Below are 17591 nucleotides of genomic sequence, written 5' to 3'. Positions count from 1 at the left end.
AATTTGACTTTTTATTTTTCCTGAAACACATGAAACACGAGATGTTAGTCAGTATGACAGCCCCAGTCACCATTTACTTTCATTGCATTTTTGTTTTCCATTCAGTGAAAGTGACTAATATTCAGCCTAACATCTATTTTTTGTGTTCAACGAAAGAATGAAGTAAAGGTGAGTAAATGATGACAGAATTTTCATTTTTGGGCAAACAATCCCTTTAATGGCTTCTGAAACAAGTCATATATGTTAACAACAAAAATAAGACAATATTTCTTATTTATATGGTCTGCAGCAGGTAAACAAGAGCATTAGGGCTGAAATGATTAGTCGACGTTATCGACAACGTCGACAATAAAAAATTGTCGACAAAAATTTTCGTTGTCGAATTGTCGTTTGATGTCATTTAACATAATATGAGATCACATTAAACTCTAATGATGACACGTGAGAGCAGCACTGCAGTTTGTGCCAGACTGAGGAGAGGAAGAAAAGACAGCTCACAGTCCAGATGCACTCTAAACTTTCCGAACAGCTTCAGGTAATGTAGATCGCAAAGTATGTAAGAATTGTAATACAAAAATACAAAATAAATAAATACAGAAGCACTCTCGTTGTGGAATAAGTGGAGCCGGAGCTCTTTAAAGGACCCTGGCATTACATCATAAATGCAGTTATATTTAATGTGTTATAGCTTTATTAAAGTTCAAATAATACAGAAGCAGGTCATGTAAATATCTACAAACTCCGATACTGGCATTTCTCTGTGCAGCCAGCACCTCTTCTATGAGTTGCGCGAATGTCCCGATCTAAGGGGGAGAGATTGAAACTGCACCCGGCTGAGGCATACTCTGTCGCAGGGATGCTCATCCCTCGAGTGCGCACACTTAATGCAGCTAGATTATAACATGATGGCTTGTGACTTATTGAATCATAATATATGTCACTGTGCATTTCTTATCGTGAAGAAAAACGGCAATATGCAGCTTTATTAATAAGAGAGCATTTGTCTTTTGTGAGTTAAAGATGGATCGAAGTGAACAAAAAAGTGTGATATCACAATATTACAAAATGTCTGTGAGTGTAGTCACTGCAACAAAATACGTTTTTGATTTGTTTTGGCTTGTTTTCCAATATAAATATCTAAAACTCCTTTAAAACAATGTACATTTGCTTTAGGAACTATACTGCAGAAGAAAAAATTGTTATCTGAGAATGTTAATATTAAAAATACAAATATTTTAAAATATCTAAAAATCCTTTAAATAAAGATGCATTCACCTGAGCAGCAGCATATAAGATGTTTAGACTTGCTTTTAGAGAATAGATCTTGAATATAAGTATATTTTGTCTTTACTGCACTCGCAGAAGTATAACCAAGTGAAAAAAATACACTTATATACAAAATACACTTATATTTAAGATACATTCTCTTAAAGCAAGTCTAAATATCTTATATGTTGCTTCTCAAGTAAATGTATCTTGTTTTAAGGATTTTTAGACCATTTTAAATGGAAAACAAGACAAAAACACTTGATAACAATTTCTTTACTGAATTAAACTTAATAAAAAGTATTTTTTCCCTTTAATTCAGTGAATGTCATTTAGAGGTATTTTTGAAAGATGATTTTGTCCTCATTATTAGTAAGCACGTTTATTACAACCTTTTAAGTCGGGGCACAAGCTGAATAATCGGTTAAGAGCTAATGATTAATCGTTGCAATAATCGCCCGAATAGTCGAATAATCGTTCTAATAATCGTTAGATTAATCAATTATCAAAATAATCGTTAGTTGCAGCCCTAAAGAGCATGTAACACAACAATTGTCTTTGCTTATATCCATTGCTTGTAAACATTTCACCAAAAGTCTCTCATTTAGTTTCCTCTTTCCAACATGTCAAATGCCTCCCCAACAACTAATTGAGTGGTCAGTTTAAAATAAATCAAACCTGAACACAGATCAATACATAAAACATAATTGTTCACCAAATGGATCCCAGAGACAATAAATGATTCTCTTTGGTTTGCATGGGGGCGTCTTGCAGAGCCATTTATGCCTAGACACATTTAAAAACATTTGGTTTGAATTTGGCAGGCAAAGGTCATAATCAAACCCCCCCCTGAGCCTTTTGTGACAAGGTATGATTACTAATATAAGTCAGATTTGTATAATCATAAGCTGTGGCAAGTGGTTAACTGTGCCGGCCCCCACAATCCCATGCCATTTTAACATCATCTAAACAGGGTGGCCACCCCATCCCAACACCAAAGAGCACTGTTTCTGGCCAACTGCACATGCTAGTGGGATGCATGTTTAATTGTAACTAACATGGATTACAATAAAAGTCCATGTCACACATATGCATACAAAAACATATGCACACACAATGAATGTAATCAATAAAGTATGTTTCCTGTTTCACAGAATAGTGAAATGCAAGTATGGAGATACTTTTTTGACTAAATGAATGCAGCAGCAGTCAAGCCATATGATTTCAGTACTGAATATCTGCCACAATACTCTTTATGTTTTGCATATTGTGAGCTCTGTGAAAGGATCAAATGCTGTGATATTAATGTACTTCTTAATGTAATTAAGTTTTGATTAATTCATGTATTTCTGTTATTAACTGTACTTCTTTGAAAGCTTTTATTCAGTTTCTGCACTCACAACCCTAAAAATCAATGTTTTTTTTTTTTTTTTTTTTTTTTTTTTTCAAATAAAAAAGATGAACTACTTGTGCCTGGAAGTTTAATAAAGCTTTAACAATATGAAGTGGGAAAAATGTTATTTAATACGTATGTATACGACATTTTCGCTCTTTTTTGCACATTTAACACACTTTTCAAGGCACAATAGTCTCTAACGATGAAGAATTTAAAATTATGACAAGGCAGCCGCGACGAGACATGCGCACTTTTGCGACTTGCGCTTTTAAGTGGCCTTATACGTTATTATTCTTAATCATAAAAACACCCACATATTAATACGCGCAGTATAGTTTATAGAGACAGTTTGAAACAATTACGATAAAAAGTGTATACACTTCCGAAATTTTAAGTGTATTTTAGTTTATGCCGCACATGACATGAGCGCTTCAAATAAACTAATTTCAGTCAAATGACATTAATCATGGCTGACTGTCAATCACACAACAAAAATAAATAAACAAATACAATTATTTAAAAAGAGACTGTCATATTGTCACCGGTGTTCAGTGGACAGAAGTTAGGCTACAGAAACTTTTATGAACAAAATTCATTTTAGACTAATGCTAAATACAATTTCAATTGCTATTTTATATATGGCATTCTTAATTACTCGTAGGTAGGTCTGATTCTGGTTTTAATCAAGAAAGCCAATTAAAAATGTTAATTAGATTGAGGTTTACATGTAGGTATTTTTGTGGTATTTTTTTTTTTTTTTTTTTTTTTTTACTATTATTATAGTTTTATATATATATATATATATATATATATATATATATATAAAACTCTGTCAAAGTCGACAAACTACATCTGTTAACATACTTCGTGTGTAAAAACCCGCTGGTACATACCTTCTCCAGGTGACATGCTGAAACGCTGAAGTTTGGAGGTGTGATGCGCGTGCAGTTTGAGATCCTCAGCTCCGCAGCGCATCTGTATCGAGGCGGGATTCGATCCGCAGCCGTCAGCAGAGACGCGTTTCGGGCAGATGTCTGCTTTGCTGCTGAACATGGAGAAAGTCAACTCGGTGAAATCAGTCTGATGGCTGACCATCCCAAAGACAGCTGCAGATTTCTGCATCTGGACCTCTGACTTCCAAGTGTGCATGTCAGTCCTCGAATACGAATAGTCCTTTATATTGTTTCTTTTACCTGTGGGATCAAGGAAAACACCATTAACTTGAACTTCAATTGAAGGTACAAACTAGTATAGCTCTCTATAGAGGACTCTGACGCAATAAATAGATAATAGGCTATACATATTTAGCCAATAAAACATTTTATTCAAGACATGTTCTTGCATGTTGTAGTGGATATTTAAAACATACCTGTTTAAACCCTCCAAAGCAAGAAAGATAGGATATTTTGAAAGACTGATGATGACTCTCAACTTCTGCGTCCAACAAGCTGTTTTATGTGTTCTTAACGACCACATCCTCTCTCCCGTTTCGGCTGCAATTTTATGAGTTTTCTATAGCATCAATTCTGAAAACCAAAACATGCGTTCCTGCTTTGAGTGACAGCTCGACGTTCCAATGAGTGTTCGGTGCTGAAAGGGGCGGTACCAATAGTGAGCAAACTGGATGTATGCGATGTGAATGGAATCTCCGAGCCACTTCATTTTGGGAATAATAATTCGCAATTTCACAACCAACATAATACTGGAGGTAAAGATTTAAACAGGGAATTATATAAATGTGCTTCATCATCACACAGGGACAAGTTGGGTAGGACTAATAATTATAGAGAAAACAATATAATTAAGAGTAGATACTAGACAGGTCAGTGACAATAATAAATGTTACATAAATGTTAATTACCTGGAGGATGCGGCAGAAACATTAAAAAAAATAAATCATTTTTACTTTTACGATTTACGAGATGTGATTAAAAAGTCAGAGTGAATGGAGGAAAATTAAAGGCAAGAATATTAGAAGGGTTGTCATCAAACATGTCAACAGTGACATCTTATGGACATTTAAAAGAACTACGCGTTAGCTGAGATTATTGTAGCAGTTTTCAGGTAAAGTTTAGGCTAGAGTGTCTATAAACCATTATAAAAAAAACGAGAATAGGTACCTTTCAGTCACGTTTGCTCAAGATGGATATGGATATTCAAATGTAATATATCCCTATACCAGCGAGGTTATCATAGCAGTATTTTTACTTTTTGAGATATAAAGGACTTTTTTATTTTATTTTATTTTTATGAAAAGTACATACATTAAAACGTAAAAATACATAAACAACCAAGAGCATCTTTTAAAAAGGGCATCACATATACACAGTACTGTATGTGGCGTCCTGTGGACTGAATTACTATTTATAACGGCTTTGCAATTCTGCAGTGTTCTGTGTCAGTGGTGTATTTATATTTATTTATTTATTTATTTTTGATGAATGGTGATACTGAAAAGATCAGTGTTCACTGATAGCTACTTTGATTTAGCCAACAACTTTTTGTCAGCCAGTCATCTACAGTCTATAATCGATAGGCTAATTAAAATCCAGCTAAAGAAAGACAAATGAATACATTTTGTCGCATTAAAAGCGCCCAAATATTGTCATTTCTCTCAGTTAATAGTTAACTGTCACGTTAACGGCTGTTATTCACTCATAATTTTCACTTTATGGTAGTGAACTGAAGGGGATGTCCTTGTTATTTTCCATGGATAGCGAAGTTGTGAATCCCACTATGGCGAAGGATTGGCTCATGAATATTAATTACGCTGCGTGACGTTTTTAAAGTAGGCCCTGCTGATTTGCTGAGACGTTGGCAACTGGTTGAGAAGCTACGTCAACGTAACATAATTCATATTTATAAGCTCCCCCTTGGTCCAGTAGGATTCGTAATTTCGCCCCTTGAAAATTGACACAACAAAACTAAAGGTTTTCGATACCGTTGCTCAAGTTATACCGACACAACTACGCTTGAACGCAGAAAACATCTCACGATGGGGACCTCAGTTGGATATGCGTTCAGAAAACTTTTTGTGTATTTATCAGCTGTGGCCATGATCTGCTTTGCGCTCGTGCAGATGTTCCTGTTGAAAATCTTATCAATCATATCACCAGGCCTGACAAAGAAAATCATCCTTAAACTTGGAGAGAAATCGACGATGACCCAAAATCCCAAATTCAAATACGAAGACTGGGGTCCGACTTTCTTGTCTTTGGCGTTCATTAAAACAGTGTTCTCCGTAAACTGGTGCTCGCTGGGCCTGGATGCGTTTGAGGGACATGCAGCTCCAGACACAGCTGTTATTACCATGGATGGACAGAAAACGAGTATTTATCGTTTTCTTAAAGGTATAGTTTAATTTGTTTTATATTCACATTTTTAGGTGTTTGTTTTGTGTTGTTTATTTGTACAATACAAAAATAAATATAAAAAAGTTTTAAAATTGTGAAAAATTTAATACTCTTAAAACTTAATACCTTTAAGAAATTACGAAGTAAAATAAACAAGGAGTAGCCTATCTAATATTCTACAGTATTACTAGATCATTATCAAAAGTTAACATAATATTAAAGGTGCTTTAAAGGAATAGTTCACCCAAAAATGAAAATTGTCTCATTATTCACATACCCTGATGCCTTCCCAGATGTGTATGACTGTCTTTCTTCAGCAGAACACAAATGAAGATTTTTGGAAGAAGATAGAGCTCTGTCAGGTCCTTATAATGGAAGTACATGGGTGCCAGCACTTTGACAGTCCAAAAGTCACATTTAGGCTGCATAAAAGTAATCCACACTCCAATCGATCAATTAATGTTTTCTGAAGCAAATCGATATGTTTGTGTAAAAAATAAATCGATAATTACACTTTATTAACTTTTAAAAGCGCTTCCTGCCAGCAGCTGATGCGAAGCATGACGTAAGCGCATCGACGAGTTCACGCGAGAATTCAGAAGTGGCACTTATTTACAACAAAGTCTCTCTAGCAAGTCAGTCCACTGTCGGCCATCTTTGGAACGCTCCATCTTTGGAGGATATTCCCAGTCATGACAGTGCAGCTCCTGTCTTCTTGAATGGGGGAACACCGAAATCTCTAAAACTGTTGGCCAAGCTTACATTTAGACGACATATTTCAAATAAGCAGTCAAATCAAACAGCACTGGTATCATAAATTGTGCTTCTTTACCTCAGATTACACTGAAACACGGCATTTTAATGGCTTGTTTTGCTAATGCACATGCCCATTCTCGAGTTGATTGACAGGCGATGTCTGCATCTAAAAGGTGATTGGCTCTTCCACTTCCGTAAGGCGGGACTTCCTTTCCACATCAGTTGAACGTTGGGTGCGACCTTCTTGGTTGGATGTTCCAATTTCTCCCATAGTCTCTGATGTGAGAGTTCAGCCATTTCAAACAGCATCTGGGCCCTGGATGGAAGCCCCGATTTAAAGTTTAAAACATTTTAATTATCAACTTGTTTCTTAAATAAACCTATTGATTTGCTTCAGAAGACATTAATAGATCGACTGGAGTCGCATGGATTACTTTTATGCTGCCTAAATGTGACTTTTGGACCGTCAAAGTGCTGGCACCCATGTACTTCCATTATAAGGACCTGACAGAGCTCTGTCTTCTAAAAATCTTCAGTTGTGTTCTGCTGAAGAAATACATTCATACACATCTGCGATGGCATAAGGGTAAGTGAATAATGAGAGAATTTTCATTTTTGGGTGAACTATTCTTTCAAGCGATTTTCATTTTATTTTATTATTATTAGGCTATTGAATGGTATGCAAAAAAATTTCTTTCTCCTTGAAAGATATCACTGAAATAAGTGTCCTGAGATATCTCACTGGTCTCTGTGACAGCACAAGGCTTTGTAAACAGCAAATAAAAAAAATTAAAAAATGTGACCGCGGGCTGCGGACACATCCTTTGATCAGCCAGTCAGAAGACTTTGATGTGCTTTCTGCCTGCCATTAATCTTGCACGTTGTTATAGTGTTGTAGTTGAAGCGGAATATTCAGATTTAATGTCATATTCATAACAGTTGTCAGCTGAGGGCGCTATTTTGCTACTGGTGTGTTTGACAACCGTGAGAAGATGCACTTGGTCTCAACACTCTTTCTGGGGTGGTGTTTTGGAAAGAGGGGCATGTCTGCTGGTACAGCACCTTAAAATGAATATTCCGGGTTCAATACATGTTAAGCTCAATCGACAGCATTTGTGCCATAATATTGATTAACACAAAAATGTACTCGTCTCTCCTTTTTTTAATTTTAATTTTTTTTTTAAATGCCAACATCGAGATTACAATGAGGCACTTACAATAGAAGTGAATGGGGACAATTTTTGGAGGGTTTAAAGGCAGAAAAGTGAAGCTTATAATTTTATAAAAACACTTCCATTAATTCTTCTGTTGAAAATTATTTGAGCTGTAAAGTTGTTTAAATTGTAATTTGTACAGTCATTTTAAAGGTGCAGTTTGTAACCATTTTCATGTAATATTCGCCTTTTTTTGCCAATGTGTGAAGGACTTGTGACGCAACTTAAAAAATGAGCCCTTCCTGGACTTCCTAGGTTGCCTATGAAAGCCTGTAGACTGATTTTCATGCGAAGGGAGCGGGTCGCTTTTGCCGGGAAAATCCAAAGGATGTGACGTTTATGCGCGCTCCCGAGAGCCTTGCCTCAGTAATAGCTTCTCTACCACTATTCAACAGCGACAACAAACTGCAACACTAGGTAACGTTATCTTAGAGATGGAATCCAGCAAATGTCTGGCTCCCAGCACAACACCGACTCCTACACAAACTCTGAGTAAGCCAAAAAAAAAAAAAAAACATTTATCTACTGAATCCTGTCTGGCTAAGCGGGAACGTGATCGTGGTCGAGCGAAAACTAGAGTGAACAACGGTAGGGCATTTGATTTCTGGAGGGACCTTCATTCGGTTTTGGGGATCAAAATCGACCCTGAATTGGCATTCTTCTTATTGAACAGGTAAGCTTACATAACTGCAAAGCATGTGAAATATAGTGCCATAAGGATTGATCTGTGTAATTTTAGCTAACTTGATCTTGCCTGCTAACGCTGACAAATTGCAGCTACCTTGCTTTGTAACTTTCAAATAATTTCAACGATCTTCTCTTTATACTAAAAGGATAAATTTAAGCAACTACGCTGGTTTCTTGATCGTAGTATAACATATGACATACAAAACATACAATAGTGCAACATAACAGTGCAGTGCAACAGTCTGGTATAGTTCGGTAGTATGTAGCTGTATGTGTGTATCAGTATGCTATGTTAGATGACAAGTCGTTTTAGTTTAGTCTCAAAGTTTGTAGTAAAACAATCATAACTGTAATTTTAATTATGCTACCTCATCTGTCAGCACGGTGCCAGTGAATCACGTTCATGGTGTCCTTGTGGAGTGTGTGCACGAGCACAAGCAATGTGTAGCTGGCTGCAGTTCACTTAACGGCCACAGGTGTCATTAATAACAAGGGTTTCTGAATCTTACATACTGCACCTTAAAGATTGTATAATTGGCTATAACTACACAGAAAAGGTTAGTAAGCGATTTTATCACACTAAAATGATGTTAACACGCATATTGTTTGTCTTGTGGCTATACTTTTGAAACAGTGAGTATTTTAGTGTTTACGAATTGGTCCCATTTGCTTCCATTGTAAGTGCCTCACTGTCACCCAGATTTGTATTTTTTATTTTTAAAGAAAAGGAGTGGCAAGTCAAAAAAATGTGTTGTGGTTATCAACATTATGCCACAAATGCTGTCGATTGAGCTTAACTTGTATTGAACACAGAATATTCCTTTAAGATTTCCTAGTTTCCATTGAAGCACACAGTGTGCTTTTTGGAATATCAAATCAATTCAGGGATATCATGGATCATACATTCTGAAAATCATGTACATTTTATTTTATTCAGTTTTTTACTCAGATTTTATGCTAATAATGTTTTGTAATTTAAACATTTTATGAAATTATAATTGAATGATTTTATATGATTTTCACCTCACCATATACTGTATATAACATATATTGTATATAGGCCTAAATGTTGTTGTTGTAGTTTGTTGTTGTAATTGAGTCTTAGTGTGGTTATTCACAGGTAACCGTCCACTTGTTCTGAGTTTTGGAAGCTGCACATGACCCCCATTTCTCTTCAAACTTGATGAGTTCAAACAACTTGTCAAGGACTTCAGTGACGTGGCAGATTTCCTTGTTGTTTATATTGCTGAGGCACATGCGACTGGTATTGACAATAATGTTGCAAAACATTTTATATAACCAGGAGGAACTAAATGTTATGTGACTGAGTTAAATGTTTGTTTCTCATAGATGGTTGGGCCTTTGTAAACAATGTAGACATCAGTGTGCATAACAGCTTGGAGGAAAGACTGGCTGCAGCCCAGGTCCTAGTCAAAGAAGACCCCCTCTGTCCTGTTGTAGTGGACGAGATGACCAACATCACTGCCAGCAAGTACGGTGCCCTTCCTGAGCGACTCTATGTCCTTCAGGGTGGGAACATTATCTATCAAGTAAGTATTTTGCAATAGAGAGAAAATTTGAAGTAAACGGTACAGGATATTTATACCTCTAAAACCTCATAACAACTCTCTTGAGAGCAGTAGATAGCTGCTAGTGAAGGCTTTGGAATTTCTGAACCTTGGCCAGTACACACTCTCTTCCTCTTGCAGTAGTAGATTTCAGGTGTTTATAGAAGTGAAAGGTTTGGAATGATTTGAACAGCATGGCAGGAACACCAGGTCAAAGGGTTTTATAGCCACTTGAGTCTTTTATTTTGCTTTTGTTGCATTTTTGAGTGCTCGCGTATTGTATATTTTAAATATACAAGCGTATTTACAAGAAATAAGTCCACAATATGGATTTTCAGCCACATTTTACTTGTTCACAAACTTTTTTTATTCTTCCTAACAGGGTGGCATTGGACCTTGGGGGTACAGTCCTGCAGCTATTCGCAAAGTTCTGGAGAAAATTAAATAAGCAAAAGAGGAGGGTGTGCGAAAAATGGGGAAAGAATAAAAATGGAAAGAAAAAAATTCCAAGATATAATTATGATAGTTATGGCCATGATTGCATTTACAGGTTTGTACTGATTTCTTGAATGTGTATAGTGCCCAAACTAATTCTCTGAATCTCTGTGTTTGTTTGTGAAGGCTACAGATGAAACCAGCTGGTCTCTGTAACTTAATGTTTAAAACAAGGAGGAATGTGAAATAAGCAGGGCCTAGGACATCATCATTAGTGAATGTCTGTTGTCGCTGATATATATTTGATACAAAACCTAATCTGTCTGTATACCAAAGTGTTTTATATATTTTTTTTGTCTCAATGCAAATACATGATTTTCATTCCAGCATGTAATTCATTAATCATATAATGTCTCTTATCAGAGATTGTTTACGACATCTGTGCTTCTCTGGTTTTGTACAGTTTAACTTGTGACTGTAAATGACGCTTGTAGGGTAAACATGTAACCTGCAAACTGATAATTCAGTCATTAGTTCTGAGCAAGACTACGAAGTACTGAGCTCACAAAATATACAGATTTTCCAACATCTATTTAAATAAAGAGTTATGTATACATCAACAGAGTTGGGAGGATTTCTTTTAAAATGTATTCAGCTACAGATTACAGAATACATGCTGTAAAATGTAATTTGTAAGATATTCCGTTAGATTACTCAAGGTCAGTAACGTAATCGAATTACTTCTTCAGCACTGTTTCACTTGTTTTGACTATAAAAAAATCTGCAGTAAGACAAAATACACATGTTAAAAATACATTCTCTGAAAAAAGCCTAATTATCTTATGCAGTGTTGCTTCTAAAACAAAATAAAGCAAAAGGATCTTGTTTGAAGGATTTTTAGATAATTTTACAGAAAGACAGTAGAAAAATTCAAACCAAGAATAAGATTTTTGCACTAATATCAAAGGTCTTAGGGAAAAGGGGAGAAAAATATGATCTGACGTGGATTTTCTTGATAAAAAATAAAATAAAAATACGATTGTGCTTGGTAACAGGTCCATGTAAAATGGCTAGATATAGTATTGTAGCTTAGCATAAAGCTAAATGTACACATGACAATTTACACAAGGTTTATTTCTGTTTCTGCTGCTCCAAACGTGCTTCACCGTCTGCTCATATGAATGTAACACATCTTAAGAAAGTGTTTCACCACTGTATAAACACTCTTTGGATCGCATCATTTATATGGATAAATGTTTTCAAACTAAACAGACTAAATATTAAATGGAACAAATGACAGTAAAATGCAAAGTAATCAAGATACTATTTGAATGTAACTGTATTCTGATTACCAAAGATTTAAATTGTAACTGTAGTGGAATACAGTTAGTAATATTTTGTATTTTAAATATGTAATCCCGTTACATGAATTCCGTTACTCCCCAACCCTGTACATCAATGTGTCATTGGCCTATATATTTTCATGCTATACAACCATGGTGTATATTCTTAACTGCTCTGTTATCAAATAACATTTTTAAGTTTGACCTCTCCCAAGCCACACAATAATAACAGCAACAATAAAATTAATTTAAGATATGATTGAATAGATTAGTGTCAGGTAGGAACATGTTTCACGTTGAAGTCAAAAAAACCTATGGGAAGGACAGTAAAAGTATGGTCAGTGTGTCATATATTGAAATATACACTCACCGACCACTTTATAAGGTACACCTACTTATTCATGTGATTATCTAATCAGCCAATCATGTGACAGCAGTGCAATGCATAAAATAATTTAGATAGGGGTCAGGAGCATCAGTTAATGTTCACATCAACCATCAGAATGGGGAAAAAATGTGATCTCAGTGATTTTGACCGTGGCATGATATTTGGTGCCAGATGGGCTGGTTTAAGTATTTCTGTAACTGCTGATCTCCTGGGATTTTCACTCACAACAGTCTCTAGAGATTATTTAGAATGGTGCCAAAACAGAGACAGAAAGGCTACATTAACTCGGATAACACCTCTGTACAAATGTAGTGAGCAGAATAGCATCTCAGAATGCACGACACGTCGAACCTTGAGGCGAATGTGCTACAACAGCAGAAGACCACATCAGGTTCCACTTCTGTCAGCCAAGAACAGAAAGCTGAGGCTGCAGTGGTTATCTGAATTACCGTAGCCTTTCTGTCAGCTCGAACCAGTCTAGCCATTCTCCATTGACCTTTATCATCTACGCGTTTCCGTCTGCAGATCACATTTTTTCTCCTTTCTGATGGTTGATGTGAACATTAACTGAAGCGCCTGACCTGTATCTACATTATTTTCATACATTACACTGCTGTCACATGATTGGCTGATTAGATAATTGCATGAATACATAGTGTACAGGTGTACCTAATAAAGTGTATATATGAAATATATAGGATTTTGGAGTTGTATTTGCAATTTAACTTGACATGAAATTTCAGTAGTTCACATTTCAGCAATGATATGCTAAGAGATAGGGGCCTAAATTGGCTACCTTGTTAAAATTTTTAACAATTTCAATATTTGTCCCCTAAAGTTGATTTTCGGTGGCATTTTTTCTAACGATTTAAAAACTTCTTTAATCCTTTAATATATATAAAAATACCTTTAATCTATTCATTAAATCCATTTTCAATCTGAGTGATTAGGTGTTGCCTATACAATTTAATCAGCATCAACTCATATATTGTATGATATCTTTAACTAGCCCTAGAATAAAATATATCAGATGATCCAAACAAAACAGTAAATTCATCATGAGGGCATTTTTGGCCCTCACATTATTAAGTTTGCGGGCATTTCTGACCCTGATAGGCTATCTTAACTGTTTGAACAGTTCTCAAGCTTTAAGTGTTAACACTGCAGCTAAACACTGGACTTATATTGCATGTTGCATCTTGCAATAAGTTTCTGTTTCCATTAAATGTATGATAGCCCACTGTCCTCCACAGGATTATGTAGCAAGAAGAGGTGTCCATAAGATGGTGCATTGGAAAACCAATTAGACTGCAATAAGCCAATATAATCAGTAGGACTGCTTTGCCTTGTTCGTATTATTCCCAGTCATGATTCTCACATCGTATTAGTCAGGAATGACATAGATCTATACCTAACTTACCACACATAGTGCCCTAGAAACCACCTTGTCAAAGTAGACAGAACTGATAGGGACTTTAGGCAACAGCTGGCAAAAGAACAGCGAGGGCGTTCTATGTTCTTATGCGCATGCGCAACTTGGAACCCGCTTCTCCCTGACATTGTACTGTAAATGACTATTACAGGAGAATCGCTACTTTGCCATAGTCAAGAGTACATGACAGATTAGATAGGAAACTGTTATGTTTTATAAGAGATGCTGAGAAGTCAGCACAGTAAGTAACCTACACATTCCCCTCAAACATACAGTATGTTAAATATGTACTAACTACGTTTGGTTAGAATACACTTTGAATAAAAAAAAAATCTATAATATTATTAATAATAATATACAGGTTTTAGACTTGACAAGAATAGCAACTCTTCTTCTGACAGTGTTATCATGTAACACTAAAAGCAACCATTCATTCGCTGTTTTCAATTACATTTTTGTACTTGAATGATTGAATGCTCTGTTCCACCATCCTGTAGGATAGTAGCTTAATGATTTTTTAATTTCTTAGATATGACGGTTGAACAGTTTACTTCCGGTTGCCGTAGCCCCATCTGCAGCTGTTGCTTAAAGACCCTAACTGATTTAATTCTGCGTTCCATTCAACACGGAAAATCGGATTTCGCCGCTTGAGAGAACGCCACTTGAAGTCGGAATTCCAACTTGGAAAGTCGTGCGGAAATTTTTAACTCCGATTTTGCCGAGATGCAGGTGCGACACATCACACAAACATGTCGGCACCCAGGAAAATGTACAAAATAAGTGGTATACATTAACTTTTATTAAACAATAAATATACAATACATGATATTAAAGCTTGTTTAAAAACGTTAGCAGAGATCATAATCAATTATACTCTCTTTTGATAATCGTACACCTGTAGCACAAATGCTAGTGTTGCAGAATTGCTTATGAATTGGGTTGTTAGGAGACGTCTCTGGTGAGAGACAAACACCTGCTAAGCTAACGGGATCATTACAGTTTTGTTTCCTTAAACGTCATCTTCCGATCATCTGGCAATGGAATGCATTTAAATGGTCGGAGATCGGAGATATCAAGTAGGAATATCCCACATCTGCCTTGAATTGAACGCAGCATTAGACATCTCATTTTGGCAAGAAACCTTATCCCAAGTTTTGTGAATGTTCCACACGCTTGCATGAACTATTGAAAGCTAAAGAAGCAGACACAGAAGAATTGCTGAGAAATGAAAGCTTTATCAGTTTTTTAGGGAGACCTTTGGCTTTTCGCATCTGTTCCTTTTAAATTAAACACCACTCTATTTCCATCTCCAGGTGGCAGCTGGTTGTGTACATACTGTAGAGCTCTTTCCAGGTACTTGTGCCTTACAGCTGGTATGTAACTTCCTGGCAGCCTGCCTGAACAGTGACCACTTTGATGCTGCCTCTTTTCTCAGAAGAGGTGAGGAAAGAGCTCTGTGCATGGTGAACGTAGGAGAGGAAAACAGACCAGAGGGGCTGGTTCTGCATAGCTACCGTGTACACCGTAAGTGAGTGAAGTGAAAACGTCTCAGTTACGTACGTAACCGTGGTTCCCTGAGGCGAAGGGAACGAGACATTGTGTTCTGCTAACGCATATGGGGAATGTCCTTCCACATGACCTAGTTGAAACCTCTACAATGGCGGCAATATTCTAATATTGGCTATGGTGTTTGATCCCCACACTTTTAGGCGCAAAGCTGTCCGCTATAAAAGCAGGCGCGCATATACCATTCCTCAGAATTTTCTGACTGAGGGACAAAAAGCGCACCGCTCACACCTCAAAGAACTCTGAGTCTTGTAGTGCGGCCAGTATTCGCAATGTCTCGTTCCTTCCGTCTCTGGGAACCGAAGTTACGTACATAACCGAGACATTCCCTTATGACTCCATACACTTGACACTGCGTCCTGCTAACGCATATGGGGAACAGAATCCCATCACACCGCACTACACGACATAACCTCCCAGAGAGGAAACATCACACCGCAGTCTCGCGGAATAGCAACCGACATGAATATGCCGCTGTGAGTGACCCTCATGTTGGGCCAGGAGGGGAGCACTCAGAATGGATATATGAATTATAGTCATATAGTATGAATTAACCCCTTCACAAACCCAGTCAGGAAGGAAGTTTATTTATAATCAAAGTGCTTGTGACTTTATGGTAAATTATAACGGCCTGAATGCAGGCGGTTGTGTAAAATGATGGGGAGCCTGTACTTAAAGGGAGGGGCATAAGTATACGTTTGGTAAACGAAATAGCAAGCACTCTAAACAGAGAGGACTTGTGAACAGAGAGACATTACATCTAGTTTGTAAAACCTTGCGAATGTGTTTTGAGAAGACCATCCTGCTGCAAAACATATGTCTTGTAAAGACACACTGTTCATCCATGCCCATGAGGAGGCTATGCCTCTAGTTGAGTGTGCTTTAAAACCAACTGGGCAAATCTTACCCTGCGACTCGTAAGCCAGGGCAATCGCATCAACAATCCAGTGAGAAAGTCTTTGCTTGGAGATGGACATTCATTTTGTGCGTCCTCCATAGCACACAAAGAGTTGATCAGACAGTCTGAACTGGCAGGTGCGCTCAACGTATGTGTGTAGCGCCCACACAGGGCATAACAAATGCAAGGATTGTTCCTCATCCAAATTAAATGGAGGAGGGAAGAAGGCTTAAAGGTGAACCACCTGCGCTCTGAAGGGCATGGTTAGAACCTTAGGCACATAGTCTTTTCTGGGTTTGACAGTGACTTTTGAAAGACCAGGGCCAAACTCAAGACATGAATTGTCAATTGATAGTGCATGTAAGTCACCATCCCGTTTTACTGAGGCCAGAGCCAGCAGTAGTGTGGTCTTATTAGAGAGATCAAATCAACAGAGTCTGTACTCTTTTTACAATCTTTGCATGTTCATACATGATATAATGGGCCGCTCACCATTGGAGAGCTGTTGTGCATAATGTGCAAACTTTACTGCATGTGATTAATGTGAGACATAGAAAACAACATATTGAGCAACATTTTGAACAACAATATTCCTTTCCCGACAAACAGCAGTGGGGAAGAGGGGAGCGCTCAGCAATTCTATTCACAGAGCCTCCGTAAAGGCCGGCTGGAGACACCGGAGCATCAAATAGAGTGGCTTTTCCCATGTCACACATTTCCGTGAGAGTCAACCAGATGTGATGATCCAAAAACACCAGGTTGCTATTGACTTGCCAATGGCCTGTGCAGTGACTTTCGTGGCTCGCAGCACTACGTCCTTAGCAGTGCGGAGCTCTTTCAACGTCTCTGGATTGTAGTCTTGCTCGTTCATTTATCTGAGGAGCTTAGTGAGTTCCACGCCCTGCTACTCGCCAGGTAGAGATGTGGCACTACCGCCAGGGGGTAGTTAGGCATAACCATTTTCCCCATGATCCACATTAGAGAGGATGTAATTGCTGCACGGGCGAGCTGAATAGGGCATGCGTCAGGATTTTGACAGTTCATTACGAACTTCAGGGAAGAACGTGGAAGATCTATGGGACACGGTCGCTTGACAGCATCTAGACTGCAGGAACCATTCATCAAGGCGAGATTGTGTAGGTTCCTCTGGAGGAGACCACTCGATATAGAGCTTTTCGACCGCCCTTGAAAGGATGCGAAGCATCTCCTTGTCAGTGGCTCGTACATGGCCCTCGCCCTCGCTGGGGTAAGGGGCGGTAGCGTCATCCACTGTCTTTACTAATCAAATG

The 17591-nt window shown here is 37.5% G+C and overlaps 2 protein-coding genes across 2 annotated transcripts in view; one reads left to right on the top strand and one right to left on the bottom strand.

Annotated features, from left to right (window-relative positions):
- LOC127415071 (zinc finger protein GLIS1-like) overlaps nt 1–4176 on the bottom strand; it is a 129524-nt gene extending 125348 nt beyond the window's left edge. The window contains exons 1-2 of the mRNA XM_051653560.1: nt 4032–4176; nt 3556–3855 (exon numbers count right to left, since the gene is read on the bottom strand). Coding sequence (XP_051509520.1) covers nt 3556–3811 — 256 coding nt within the window. The 5' untranslated portion in view covers nt 3812–3855; nt 4032–4176. The remainder of the gene's footprint in view (nt 1–3555; nt 3856–4031) is intronic.
- Nucleotides 4177–5539: 1363 nt separating this feature from the next.
- On the top strand, nt 5540–11295 carry dio1 (iodothyronine deiodinase 1). The gene is made up of 4 exons (XM_051653561.1): nt 5540–6012; nt 9793–9936; nt 10023–10222; nt 10623–11295. Exons 1-4 carry the CDS (start codon nt 5658–5660, stop codon nt 10686–10688), a joined length of 765 nt encoding a protein of 254 aa, XP_051509521.1. The 5' UTR covers nt 5540–5657; the 3' UTR covers nt 10689–11295.
- Nucleotides 11296–17591: the final 6296 nt, after the last annotated feature.

The sequence above is a fragment of the Myxocyprinus asiaticus genome, chromosome 24 (genome assembly GCF_019703515.2).
Source record: "Myxocyprinus asiaticus isolate MX2 ecotype Aquarium Trade chromosome 24, UBuf_Myxa_2, whole genome shotgun sequence".
NCBI lineage: Eukaryota > Metazoa > Chordata > Actinopteri > Cypriniformes > Catostomidae > Myxocyprinus > Myxocyprinus asiaticus.
This window is presented reverse-complemented; position numbering and strand designations above follow the sequence as displayed.